Consider the following 14,638-nt stretch of genomic DNA (forward strand, 5'->3'; position numbering starts at 1 on the left):
GGCCTCAGCTAGAACATCTACGTCACCCCCAAGGGCTCAGGGAACCTCATAGAAGAGAAGGCAGAAATACTGAAAGAGCCCAAGAATGGGAGAAAGGTTATGTAATGTTATTGTGTGGACGTGACATGGCTGTTGTACACATGAGCTCACAGAAGCCATGGTGACCTCTACAAGAACAAGATCCACAGAGGATCCTTATCTACCCCCAAAGCCAGCCATTTCCATATGCACCACCACATCCAGCTCAATTGTTTTCTTTAACTATTCTTTTTGCTCAGGGAAATGAAACCAGTTTGATTGAGGAAAACAAATTCTAGCTTAGCTTCTCTTGTTCAAACGTTTGGTCAATGTTTGGTCGCTTATTAACCAGTTTAGTTCAAAAGTAGGAAACAAAGTAACATAATGCTTCATGCAGTTCAACTGTCTTTCAATCTTCTGGAACAAGGTTGCCTTAAAGACTTTACTAGAAAGGTCTGCATCCCAGTGGTCACCCTTTTGTCTTACCAGACTCATCTGTGGGGATTATTAATGCAAATCTGTACACTGCAGGCAGCTGAGAAACATGGAAATTATTTGCCTGCCCACAGCTTCTGAATCTGTGGGTCAGCGTCCCACGTGGGCTCCAATAGCTGAATGTGTTGGTCATAAAAAAAAAAAAAAAATCCAAAGAACAAAAAACAAAAAAACCTGGCAATGATAAAAGGTTTGCAAAAATGCAAATAGCCACAAATTAACACAAGAATCAAATCTGCAACAAATCTGAGGTGTTTGGGGAAGAACTTTCCTGTCTCGAGTCACATGACTTTGCTTTTGAACACAAAGATGCCCATATGAGCATACCACACAAGATTGAGCCTATGGGGTGTTATGAATTTCAGGGTTCTTTTTTTCACTGTTTATACAAGGCTTTCGGCTTCGATGGAAAAGTAATGGTTAAACTATGGGAAACAAAGAGTTGCTAATATTTTCTACTGTCATTCCTCAGCTCTTTGTGTTAAAGGTCTTTGCATGGCTTTGTTTGAGGATGTTTTAATATTAAAATTACTATTTGAGATTCTCTCCTGAGTTTCATTTAAAAAAAATTAAATGAAATATGGCCTGGGAATAGGACAGAATTTCCAAAGTGTCCCTTAACATAGCTTCTGCTATTTTATGCCACACACTGGTACACAGTGGCATTCTCAACACTGATGGGTGTATAATCAAATACCGATTAATTCTGAAAACCACTGAAGATGATCTGTGAGCCAAGCGTGGTGATGCTGGCCTGCAATCCTACCACCTGGGATGTGGAAGCAAGGGGATTGGGAGTTCAAGGCCAGACTTGATGATCTGAGATCTCCTATTTCAAAAACAAACAAACAAACCGACCAATCAAACAAAGCCAACCAGTCAAACAAACAAAAGAGATGTCGTTCAGTACTAAAGATTCAGCCAAGATTCATGCAAAGGAAAGCACACCCAGCTCATTAGTATGCACGTTTACCTTTGCCTCTAATAAATGCTATAATTATACATGTATATAAAATAAAAATTTTAAAAGATCGCTATGATTTATTATAGGTAATCAATGTTGGATTTTGTATGCCTGTTTTACATCCTCACATTCCTCAGGAGTTGTGTAGAAATCATTTGGTTGAAAAAGGATCCTGAATAGAAAATGTTTAAGAAGTCTTGTATTACAGATTGGCTAGCTTCTTTATGGAAATCTAGTCTGTGTTCACCCACAAACCCAGTTTGTGTAGGAAGCACAGAACGTCCTGAGTGGGTGCAGTCCTTAGTGAACATTTGTTGACACAAGTCAGCTGTGCCGAAAACCCCAGACCCTCAGACCCTCAGACCCTCAGACCCATGAAAGAAGGGCAAAGTGTCCCTCTAGCTCAAGCAGATTCTAATAGCCTGTGCAGAAAATGCCCCTCATAGGCTTCTAAGCCCTGACACTCATGGCTGGAAGACTGCTCCCCTACAGAGACGGCTCCTCCTGGAAGTAGTTTAGCCTAGCTCCTACACAGCTATAATAATCCCGTCTCCATGTTTATCTGTGCACAGTAACTTGCCTCTTTATCCAACTCTATATAACAAACAGGCTGAGCTTCTAGAAGCTGCGGCTTCTCTATCGGGGATCTCAGACCACCCAATCCCAGCATTCCGTCTGGGGAATCTAGCCATGCTTGGCTTTTCTTCTTTTCCTGGCTGCCCCAGTCATGTTGCATGCACAAAGCCATGCAAGTTTGAATGACTGTGTCATTTGTGGTGTTTTGACTTTTCTTTCAAAGGATCCTGACAATTGTCTGGCTCCTTCGTGTGATGCATTTAATAAAATCTTCTGAGTGTCTTCACTTCTGTATCTGAATGAGAGCGATGTTTTCCCCTTTCCTAAAACTTAACCTTTTGTTGGAGTCAGGGATTTTCTTTGTGGGGGAGGAGGTAATCGTTCTCAGGGCTGGGGAGGTGGATCAGTGGTTGAATCTCTTACCACAAAGGTTGACAGAGGACCTGAGCATCTTTGTTGAGCCCACAGAAGAAGCCCCAATTCTGATATGGTAGAACACTCCACAGTCCTAACACTCTAATGGGAAATGCGAGCTGGAGACAGGAGAATAATGTGGAAGCTCCCTGGCCAGCTGGCCTGGAGTTCTTGGTGTAGTGGGAGGAACGAGAGACCATGTCTCAACCAGGCAGAGGATGAGAACTTATCCTCAGAAGCTGTACCCTGACCTCTATACATGTGCCATAATAAATATATTGAAGGTCAGATTTCTTTGATCGAACAAACATGCTTGAACAACATGGATTTCTGGCTTCACACTTTCCCAGGTGGAAGTAACAACATTTAAATACATGTAAGAAATCTAAACCCTTGCTACTTCTGTAATCGCAGGAGTCCTTGATCCATGCCCAGTTTTTGTGGGGTCTCAAGTACTAATACCGCAGAAGTAAGTGCTCTCTAGTGACTATGGTTAGAACAGGATTTGTAGCTTTCCCCACAAAACTCATGCTAAGCTCAGGTCCCTGGTGTAGCAATGTTGGAAGACGGGGTCTAGAGCTGGTGCTTGGATCATGGGGGATGGAACCCTCATAAACAGAGTATAACCTTTATCCTGAGTGCTAACGCTCACAGGGATGAATTAATTATTGTGAGAGAAGTTATGAAGGGCATACATCTCTTCTCAGCTCTCACTTCTTACTTATACTCCCTTGTCATCCTCGTCATTATCTTTTATTTTTTAAAGACTTATTTATGGTCCATATACACTGTCGATCTGTTCATGCACACCAGAAGAGGGCATCCGGATCCCATTACAGAGGGTTGTGAACCACCATGTGGTTGCTGGGAATTGAACTCAGGACCTCTGGAAGAGCAGTCAGTGCTCTTAACCACTGAGCCATCTCTCCAGCCCCCTCATCATTATCCTGTGGTATATGTGTAGACATGTGATCTTGAGCCTTCCTGCTTCCTGATCTATGATTTAAATAAACCTCTTCCCTCTGTAAATTGTTCAGTCTCAGGTAGTCTGCTGTAGCCAGAGAAAATATTTGGAGATGGTAACTTAGAAACCTCTGATGTTTCCGGCTCATCCATACCAACTTTCGCAGACAAGGGTTGAAGTTTGGTTTTTTGCTTGTATTGTAATGCTAAATATTGGCTTCCAAAGCCTGGTTGCCTCTAGGAAGGAGTCTGCATAACCCAAGTGGCACACCCGATCACCTTGCCCTCAAGTTATTTCTGATTGGTGAATAGACATGCTTACAGTCTATACCTGGGAGGGGTTGAGATAGGCAGGATCTGGGGTTCCCAAACTTGGGGTGTGGGGAGAACCAGGAGGAGGAGAGAGAAGGGACGATGGAGAGAGGAGAAGATGCTATGGAGTAAGAATCTTGACATCATGCCCATGAGGGCTGGCCAATTGGAGGTAAGAGCAGCCGAGATGGAGCGTGGCAAGTCATATTGTGGGTCATTGGAAGGGAAATAGATATAACAGCATAGAGGGTAGACATCTGCCCAGCTGCAGTGCTGACTAAGGCTCATTGTAACGCTAAAAGTTGTGCGTCTTTTATCTAGGAATTGAATGATCAAAGGCAGGATTAAATACTTTTCAACACGAGAGAAGAACTTTGTCTCTTTTAACATCTACATTTCCCTAATTTAGGTTATGCAGCAAGAGTCTAGCAAGCCTGAAAGGATTTGAAACTAACCATATTTGATACAGTAACACACAGCTCCCCTGACTAGGTCAATGTCAGAACTTGCTCTTAATCGACTTGGCTGGTTGTGTTGAGGTGGATCCTTTGAAAACACTCAGTCAGCCTGGGGGAAGCCTCCATGAGGAAGTGTGAGGAAGAGACTTTCTGCATAGTCACTTATTTCTTTCTTCTTCCTGGGCTCACAGCTTGACCTCAGACCCTGGCCTCCCTTGCAGTGAGAGTGGCATTGGGACTGGATGTAGCCACAGGCGTATAAGTGAAAGTGACAAATGCCCCTTCTGAGACAGGAGCCTCTCCACCTGTCACTCTCCAGCTTCCTGTCATCTTCTGCTTGATGGAAACAAGAATGTTAACATCACTGAGAGGGATGGGGAGACCCAGAGACAAAGGAGCGCAGGTTCTTAGGTCTCAGGAGCAGTGGTTCTCAACCTTCCTGCTGTGCCCGTGCTTCTCAGCCTTCCGAATGCTGCAGTCCTAGAATCAATTTCCTCATCTTTTAGTGACCCTCAACTGGTTAGTATCTCTCCCGGAGGCTTTCTATTAGCCGTGGACCCTCTGGCTCCAGCTACCCAGTAAAATCAGGACTCAGATTTATATGTTAAATTCTTTTTTTTTTCTTTTTTTCAGAGCTGGGGACCGAACCCAGGGCCTTGCGCTTGCTAGGCAAGCGCTCTACCACTGAGCTAAATCCCCAACCCCTATATGTTAAATTCTTAACCCACAATACATCCACACAATTATAAAGATATAACCTACCCACCTAGATAAGATAAATTGATGTATAGAAATTCATCCCTTAAGAAATATTCATAACAACCTGTATCTATGTAGAGATGCATGGTGAGGATCATTTACTCACCATGGTCTGCCTCCATGTTGCCTCTTCCTTTTCTGCCTTTCCCTCTCTTTCTAAAACTTTGTTCCTTCCTACCCTTCTTTCTCATTCAATGACAGGCCTCATTCTATCTTGTGTCTGTCCTCACCTGCATAATGACATCAACCTACACTTAACCATGAGATTATTCCATTGCTACTTCATGACTGTGATTTTGCTACTGCTATGAATCACAATGCAAATGGGTCGCGACCCACAGGTTGAGAACCACTGACTTAGCGGACTAGAATTTTGGGGCTGTCTGTGACCATGAAAGGAACTCACGGCCACCATGTTTGATGCAGTCTGTGTTTCTGGATTGTCTTCTTACAGCAATTAGTGATCATAGTTGTTTCTTGCACCCTCACAGCTGCCCTCTGCTTGTGCTCCGTGAGAGGAAAGCTGGTCTTTCTACGGAGAGTGTCTCCAAATGCTTGTCAAGGATCTGAATTCAAATTCCCGGCATCTACACAAAAAGCCAGGCATAGTAGCCTTTGCCGGTAATCATAGAGCCGGGAAGGCAGAGGCAAGAAGACCGTAGGGGCATGCTGGCCAGAGACAAGTAACTGAATTGGTACGTTCCTGGCTCAGTGAGAGACTCTGTCTCAAAAGACAAAGTGGGAAGGGTACTGGCTAGTTTTATGTCAACTTGACACGAGCTAGAGACCCTGGAGAGTAGAGAGCCTCAATTGAGAAAATGCCTCCCTAAGAATGGGCTGGAGGCTAGCCTCTAGGGCGTTTTCTTAATTGGTGATTGGTGGGGGGAGAGCCCAGTATGTTGATTTTTGGTCTATAAGAAAGCAAGCTTTCCTCCATGGCCTCTGCATCAGGTCCTGCCTTTGGGTTCCTGTCCTGCTTAGTTCCTATCCTGACTTCTTTGGATGATGATGTGGACACATAAGCCGAACAGACCCTCTCCTCTTCAAGTTGGCTTGGTTCCGATGTTTCCTGACAGGCAACACAAACTAAGATAGGGAAGCCATTAAGGAAGATACCAGATGCCAATCAATGGCTTCCACATGAATGTAGAGGCAAGCACCTTTCACACATGAGAGAGAGAGAGAGAGAGAGAGAGAGAGAGAGAGAGAGAGAGCACAGAGAGACAGAAAGAGAACTTTACTCATTCTTAAATCTTTATTCATTCTATTGTTTTAGGCTTTGCAATTTTATGGTAAGCAAAACAGAGATCTCTGCTACATGGGGGCTCATGTCCTAGAGCAGACAGATACTAAGTGACGTCATCAACGCTCAGATGCTACCGATGTCGTAGCATGCAGAAATCTGAGCAGAGCACATGGACTGAACATTGTGGGTTACATATATGTGACTTTTGTCAAGGCCTGATTGTGCTAAGGGAACAAGTCTCATGGTTGGCTGAGGGTGGGAGAACATTCTAGAAGAACAGATTAGTAAACAAGGCTTCTTTTCACCCAGCGTAGACATTCTCTTCCTATTGAGTTATAATCTAATCAAACCTAGATTGGGCTAGGGCAGGGTTTCTTATCTCTCCGACTCCCAAATTAGCAGCAGTGAACAGTTTCAGCTCAGGAAGGGACATACAAGGAGACTTGAGCATAGAAGTCTAGCCTTTTGCTCACGTCCTGTGCCCTCATAGGGTAACCAGGTCACCTCCCACTAGGGTTGGAGGTTCCAGCCCAATATGGCCCAAGATAAGAATGGGCCATATTGTCTCTTGCTGTCATCCATGATGTATGTGTGTACATCTCTCCGAGACCATAGGAAGCAGACGACTGAGCCAAACAAGATTCAGGCTATTTATAAATAGCATTTCCGTGCAATTCAAAGTCTTATCAAAAGTAAGACCTTTGCCGGGTCGTCGTAGCATTGGAATTTTAAAATCCCAATTCTTTAGAACAATTGTGCTTATAGAAGATACTGTTGTTCCTTTGTTAGTCTGCTGTTGTGATGTGACATGGCTATGCTGCTACAGATATCTATAAGGAATAGGGCATCCAGAAGGTGTCATTGACAAGAAAGGTCCTTTAAGACTGAGGCAGAAGGATTGTAGAGCTGAGGCATTTTGAGTTGGAGAGTGTAGCTAAGACTAGCCGGAGATCCTGTTTCAGAAGAAAACAAGGTAGAAACGGAAGAACATGCTCATTCTCACGGCTCAGCTCATTCCTCTATAAAAGTGGGGGTGATTACGTTGCCCCTACCCATGGAAATTTTCTCTGTATTAAGTGAGGTAATGGATTTAAAGTACTTAAGATGTTGTTTGCTATTCCACAAGTTACAACTTCCATTCATAATGCTAGCTACTTTGAGAAGAAGGACACATTGTAACTGTCAGGGGTGGATGGTTTCTGCCTGTGAACTGTGCTTGTGAGAGGAACTGGCCAGAGTGAGGAGTCTAGTCTCTTCCCAAATAATGAACGCTGAACTCAGGGTCACAGCATAGTTGTTCCCAGACTCAGGATGGCTTGACATTTGATTTTTTTTTAACTGTCTTAGCAAAAGTCAAGTGCATTCAGCAGGAACTGCACTTTGGACTGGGAATTTGGCCCTTTTCCCACCACTATAAAAGGAAACCAACACCCTACAGTGAGTCGTGTAGACTGTGTTTTCTGGTTAGTTTGATAGATGAGATATACTTCCAATTTACCATATGTTCAACTCAGAATAGTGGGTTTATTGGGAATGGAATCCCCTCTGAAGTGGAGAAGCAGGTGTACACAAATGTCTGGACTCCACCTTCCTGCAACTCTGCTGTCTCTCTCAAGGTCATCTCTGATGATCAAAGCGCCTGCACTGAGAGTTCTAGCAAAGATTCAGCAAGGCTTGCTTCTTGATGGAGCTGATGTGTGTCTCCAAAGCCTGCTTCCTTTTTAGAGCAGCGCTTCTAATTTTGATTCCTGATCTTCCTCACACATACTCACATAATTCCCTCAAATTAATATTTTCTCTTTATCTCTAGGTTTGGGAAACTTAGTTTCCTCTCATCATTTCATTCATCATTCTCCCTTCGCTCTCAAGGATTCTAATTATATTTTTATGTCCAACCGATGTCAGGGACAGACTTCTATAAAGAACAAGGCAAGCCGTTCATCCTGAAAAGTAAACAGCTCAAAGGTCAAATAACAATGCCAGGGTTGATACAGTCAGAGGGCAGTTAGCAAGAGCTTGGTACTGACAGGTCATGCTCTGAGACTGGGCTTCCACGAGAAGACTTCTCTACAGGACCCAAAGGGTTGTTATCTCCGAACTGTGCCAACCTATATCAAGAGGGTGGCCTGATACAGGCATCTTTGTTTAGAGGTGGGGACCTCTACGGGCTAGTCTCAGAGCATTGGGATTGGGGGCAGTAGGTAGTAAGGAAGATCTGACCGTGTAATCTGAACTTCGGATGGTACCCTCCGCAGGTTAGGCACCACGTTATTTCAGGTTAGAGGTATTATGACAGACGCCAGTGGCTGGTTGAAGGCAGGCTACCAGTTATTTGTCAAAAGGTGAGTTGAATAAATCTGTCAAAGGTCAGAGCAATGCTGTGTCACTGTAAAAGGAATATCCTGTCCCAGATCACTCAGTAAACAAAAGCGGCACAGCCCATCTACAGATACATCGATACATCGAGCCAGATTGCCGTTTTCAAGGCAGTAAGTACTTTAAAAATGACCTTGGACGGTTACTTCTTTGGCTGTCTACGGTTTGAGTAATTTCTAAAGTTTTTGGTTTTTATTAGAATGTAAGTCTAAGGGGCCCCAGCTGACTACAGTGACTGTGGCAAGTGTCCCAGGAAGGAGAGCGCGAGCAAGCAAGGGCGGAGGTGGTCAGAGTGCTTGGTGAGACTACTGGGAGAGTACAGTGGACTCTGCCCTCTGTCACCTGCCTGGTCCAGGGATACTGGTTTGGCAGGGTGTGGATAGCAGGACGGTGATTGTGACTTTGGCAAACGTGGCCGGTGTGAGTCGTCTGACTTTGGAATTTTGGTGCTGGTGGTATGAATTGAAGCTACTGTCTGTGCAGCCCAAGTCATGCACTTGAATAACTCTACAGAATGATTTATGATTAAGGGTCAAACCCTTCAATACTTTGTAAATTGCTAAGGCAATAAAAGAATGAAAAAAAAATGAATCCCGGAGGACACAGTAGACTTCTTTGTTGAAGAGAGAATTGTTTCTAATGTTAGTTATATATTTTTTTATTAGATCTTTGAATCAAAAACTAAGAAATGGAGCCATCGATGTGGCTTGACAGGTAAAGGTGCCTGGAAACCACATGGCAGAAGAAGAGAGTCAATTCCCACAAGTTTCCTCTGACTTCCGCCCACCTCATGGGCGGAACACACACACACACACACACACACACGCACACACACACACACACACACACACGTATATATGTTTACAAAAACTCAAGGCCAGCTTTTCAATTTTAAAATATAAAACACAATTTAATATCCGAACACTGAAGCAAAACTTGGCTTATAGAATCTTTTTTTAAAAAAAGATTTATTTATTCGTGTACACAGTATTCTGCTTGCACGTCAGACGTCAGAAGAAGGTGCCAGATCTCATTGCAGATGGTTGTGAGCCACCATGTGGTTGTGGGATTTGAACTCAGGACCTCTGGAAGAGCAGTCAGTGCTCTTAACCGCTGAGCCATCTCTCCAGCCCTTATAGAATCTTTTATGAACAGATAGATCTTCATAAGTACATTTTTGCGTGAGTGCATGAAGAAAGGCAGATTTGCATTTTGAGTCATTTGTGTGATTGTAAGCCAAAACTAAATAAGCATTAAGTAGTGCGGTACAAAATTCCTATAGGAAAACTATCTGCAGATACACAAAAGCCACAGCTCTCGCCTTAAAGGGAATAAGAGAGTCTATTCTGGAGCCATTTTGAATGGCCATGGCAACACAGATTTAGTTTACCCCAAATCCCATGTTCCAACATGGAAGCAGTTTCATGAAGTATTTATAGCTTGGCAGAACAAAGAAAGTCATAAATCAAGGCAAATTTAAAATACCTTAGAGGGTACACCAGAGAGGTAGGTCCGGGGAGAGGGAGAGAGCTTTTCTACAGGTTCAAGATGCTGTGGGACATTCTTAGCCTTTGGATTGGTGGAGGCTAGTCGGCTGCTGAGTTAATAGAGTCTAAAAGAGTTCTATCTATTAGTCACAAGAAGTTCGGCCACTGAAGTGGGTAAGGAATGGCAGTCCCGGCGGGTTAAAACTGGCCCAAATAAGGTAATTAGCCTCCAGATAGGCAACGTTCCAACATCTCTTCAGAACGGAAATTCTTTTTTTTTTTTTTTAAGATTTATTTATTGTATGTATGTGAGCACACTGTAGCTGTCTTCAGACACACCAGAAGAGGGCATCGGATCCCATTACAGATGGTTGTGAGCCACCATGTGGTTGCTGGGAATTGAACTCAAGACCTCTGGAAGAGCAGTCAGCGTTCTTAACCACTGAGCCATCTATCTCTCCAGATCCAGAACTGAAATTCTAGTCAGTCAAAATCAGTAGCCACAGCAGTCGCTGACTGCAGACACAGTTTCCCTCTACCCTCCCCGCAGGAGTTTTCATTCACAATCTTTTTTGATCATGGCTGCTCTCGGTCCAAAGTTGCAATCTGGCAGAACTGTGAACGCTCATCTGACCACCCCTTCTAGCTGAGCACTTGTAACGAATCGCTCCAACTCCATGCAACGAATCCATCACTTTATAATACCGAAGGAGAAATCAAAACAAAAGGCGCGAACTAGGGTAATCTGCTGGAAGTAAAGCGAGAGAACAGACTTCCTTCGGTGGGCCAGTCTTCTGCTGCTTCTGCTCATCTGAGTATTTGTTAACCTAATTCTTAATATTTGCCACTGTCATCTGAGCCAGTGTTAGGAGCAGAGGACGAGCCTTAGGCTCCTTTCTTTTCGGTGGCCCCGGACGGTCCCAGTTGGTTCCGCAACACTAGCATCCCGCTCCCTCGCAGCCCCCAGCATCTCTTTACCCGCTCTGCGCTGGGCGCAGTGGTGGGCGGGGCCGGATCCCGAGCCATGCTGTGATTGGCGGTGTCTTAGCAACTGAGGCGATGTAGTTGTCAACAGAAACTGGACTCCTGCAACTCTGTGCCCGAGGCGGGGACCCTTCGCCAGCATCAGGGAGTCACAGCCTTGTCCAGCAGTGGGATGCTGGCCGCGCCCGCCTTCTGCTCTGGTTAGTGAGGCCCCGGAGGGTGGGAGGGTCGCTGACGCAGGCGAGCCGCCTAGCCCCGCAACTGACAGATTACTAAATTCCGGACACCGTCCTTCTAGCCCAGAACCTTCCAGCTTTGCAACTGGTTGTGTGGAAGAAGAAACAAGTTTGCAATTTCCGAGGTGGACCTCGCTTCTGCTGCGAAAGGGCAGAGGCCAGACCGCACCCACTTGAGAGCTGGAGTGTAGTCTAAGTCGTCGCCGACGCGTAGGAGCCCTTCTTACACAGAGGGTTTTCTCCATCACTCCTAGCAGAAGCTCGGCTCCCTAATGCCTGTCTATCCAGAGGCTAAAGGTAATCAGAGGATGTAGCACACTGATCGGTCTATTACAAACTTATCTCTTAGAAGCAACGATCAAAACTGGCAATCCAAACCCAAAGCCATCTTCTAGAGTGAAAAGTGTTTGCGACTTTTGAGTCTGGAGAAAAGAAAGCCTCTGCTTGCCTCTGGTTGGTCTTTGGGGGCGTTCACTTTCACTTTCTAGTATGGACTTTTAATTTCTTGGAGTCCTTTCTCATCTTCTTGGAAGCTCTCCTTTCCTTCTCAGCAATGACCTCACACCCCCACTCCCCCACCCCCATCCCCACGCGCCCAGTTTTCAATTCTCTGGTCTGTTCTCAACAGTGTGTCCCACAGACCATTTCAATCCCTTGACTCTGCCCACGTTTATCTGAGGCGATGATCTTAGCCTAGCTTTGCCTTTTAAGGACAGAAAGATTGGGGGTTGTTAAGAATTGTGACAGTATACATCAGAGAACATCCTCCCAGCTTCCTTTCTTCCCGGAAGAATCAGAGTTCAGAACTCCCACAAAATACTTCCCCAACTCCCACCCTCCGTACCCCTCCCTGCACAGATTTCTTCCTTCCTTCTTTCTTTCCTTCTTTCCTTCCTTTCCCTCTTTTTTTAGAAACTAGCATGATAAAAGAAAGTTTGGAGGTGTTGATCATAAGTTTACTAAGGATACAAACTGAATTAATAGTCTTAAGTGAGAGTCCAGGGCATGCAGGAACAATGATTGGGTAGCCCCGTGTGTGTGTGTGTGTGTGTGTGTGTGTGTGTGTGTGTGTGTGTGTGTGTGTTTATTCCCCAACTGGCTTCAGGATGAGAGTCCTCCTGCCTCAGTTTCCTAAGTGTTAAGATTATAGGTCTTAACTATCATCATCTTCCTACTTTCCCAGGAGCTTTTGCCTGTCCCAGGTACTCAATGACTCGTTGGACAATTCCAAGCTTTTAAGACTGAGAGCAACCAGAGGTGGTGGTATAAATGCTTGTAATCCCAGTACCCAGGAGGCTGTGGCGGCAAAGGGATGCTACAAATTCAATCTTGGTCTGAGCCACGTAGTCTCAAAATACCAAAGCTCAAACCAGCCCAAGAACCCTAACATTATCCTACACTGCAAAGCAGAGCCCACGAGTATGTATCCTCTCTGCCTCTGAGGACACTCCCGAGTAGCCACAGAAAATAGATACATAGCCACACCCAGGCAACAATGTGTCTGTGTTGAAAAGGATAGCTACTACTTGATCCTAACTTTTCTAGAACTTGATCTTTGCCTTGTTCGAAAACAATCAGGAAATTTCTTAGTTGCTATGAGTGGCTGATTTAACCCATCTCAATAGTATGCACAGGGACCTGTTATACAGAAATGTGCTGAGGGGATTCATGTAGTCTGTCCTTGTAGCCACCAAACTAGAGAGGACAGACCTGGGTCTGAGGTCGCAAGAATAAAGCCTCAAAGCAAAAAGTAGGCTTTGGTGGCTGGGGTGATGGCTCAATGTTAAAGAGTCGTCACTGTTCTTCCAGAGGACCCAATTGTGGTTCTCTGTCTGCAGTTCCAACTCCAGGGTTTCCAAAGGCAGCTGCACACATATGGCAAAAAAGACAGACATACAGACAAACAAATGCAAACTTTCCAAAAGGCAGGGATGCTCAGGGTAGCTTTGGAGGTTTAGAGAAGGGAGATAGGTGTGGAAGGTTAAGACTTCAGAGGAGACCACAGCCTCTCATGGAGAGGACGGCAGATGGGCTCCTGACTCCTAACCCCCAGGCTTCCTTGCTCTGACCGATAACCCTTCATCCCCTCTGCTGGGAGATACTTTTTCTTTCTGTTTCTTTCCTCCTAAACTCTGGCTGAAATTTCACTTTCCAAGTATCTTCAGGCTCTAACTCCCTGGGGCAAGGGTCTGAGTCAGAATGACTCAGACAGTGTCTCAGATCTGATAAAGCCAGTCACATCTTAAAAATTAACTTAAAAGAAGTCTCTAGGTCCCCAAAGGGGCTGGGGCATGTGTTGTCACAAAGTTGGAGAATTCAATTGCTTTGTAAAGGATTCAAACATGTGTCTGTTTAAATTTAAATGAAAATTTAAGCAAATTAAAGAATGAACCAAAGTCATGACTCTTTTAACCAGTCCTTTTTAAAAAAAGATTTATTTATTTAATGTATATTAGTACACTGCTTCAGACACAACAGAAGAGGGCATCAGATTCCATTACAGATGGTTGTGAGCCACCATGTGGTTGCTGGGAATTGAACTCAGGACCTCTGGAGGAGCAGCCAGTGTTCTTAACCACTGAGCCATCTCTCCAGCCCTTCTAATCAGTCTTTAAGGTTGTAAACGTCTGTGAGAAAACCTCATTAGGTCAGTTTGTATAAAAACCTCCCCCTTTAAAAATCTAAGGCAAGTAAGTACCTCCCCCAGCGATCAGAATGGAAGGGAGTGTTTTTGTGGGAAGAGAGAGATTAGCTGGCCTTGTTGAAATAGCCAGGTTATTCTTCTTAGCTTCTCTTGTTTCTATAGGAATAACAGAGGCCAGATCTTCAGGTACTGTCTCTGTGGACAGATCTCTGAAAGCAGGTTCAGGCATATCCTTTTGCCCTAGTTTCTATGCTCTCTACTATGTTCTAAACTTCCCAGCCCAGTAGAATTGGATGTCAAGACTTAGAAAAATTCTTGGAGGGCTTAGGGAGGAGTCAATTGGCAGAGTCCCAGCTGTTGGAGCATAAGCATCCGAGTTTGTGTCTTCAGCACCGGTGTAAAGAGCCATGTACAGTGGCACTACCTGCAGTGCCAGCCTTGGATGGCAGGTACAGGAGGATTTCTATAGTGCCATGGTTAGCCAGTTTAGCCAGTCAGTGAGCTCCAGACCTAGTAAGAGACCCTGTCTCAAACAGCAAGGTTGAGAGCGACTTATGAAGCCACCAATTTTGGCCTCTGGTCTCCATATGCACACACACACACACACACACACACACACACACACACACACACACACACACCAATATGTTGTGTATATACCAAAACATCGTGCACATACGTGCACACAAAAAAAAGTGCTTGGAGT

General features: G+C 44.7%; 1 protein-coding gene across 5 annotated transcripts in view; it reads left to right on the top strand.

Moving 5' to 3' along the window:
* Window positions 1-11,138: 11,138 nt before the first annotated feature.
* Vwa3b (von Willebrand factor A domain containing 3B) overlaps window positions 11,139-14,638 on the top strand; it is a 169,098-nt gene continuing 165,598 nt past the window's right edge. For 3 of the 5 annotated variants that reach the window (XR_015628845.1, XM_087567260.1, NM_001419961.1), the window contains exon 1: window positions 11,139-11,252. Coding sequence is in view for 2 of the 5 variants with exons in the window: in XM_087567260.1 (XP_087423386.1) it covers window positions 11,225-11,252 (28 nt within the window). In the remaining 3 variants the exon portion in view is untranslated. Of the gene's footprint in view, window positions 11,253-11,350; window positions 11,586-14,638 lie in introns of all 5 variants that reach the window. The other 2 variants (XR_015628847.1, XR_015628846.1) reach the window with 1 other exon arrangement.

This window comes from Rattus norvegicus, chromosome 9, assembly GCF_021556685.1.
Source record: "Rattus norvegicus strain SHRSP/BbbUtx chromosome 9, alternate assembly SHRSP_T2T, whole genome shotgun sequence".
In the NCBI taxonomy this organism is placed as follows: Eukaryota; Metazoa; Chordata; class Mammalia; order Rodentia; family Muridae; genus Rattus; species Rattus norvegicus.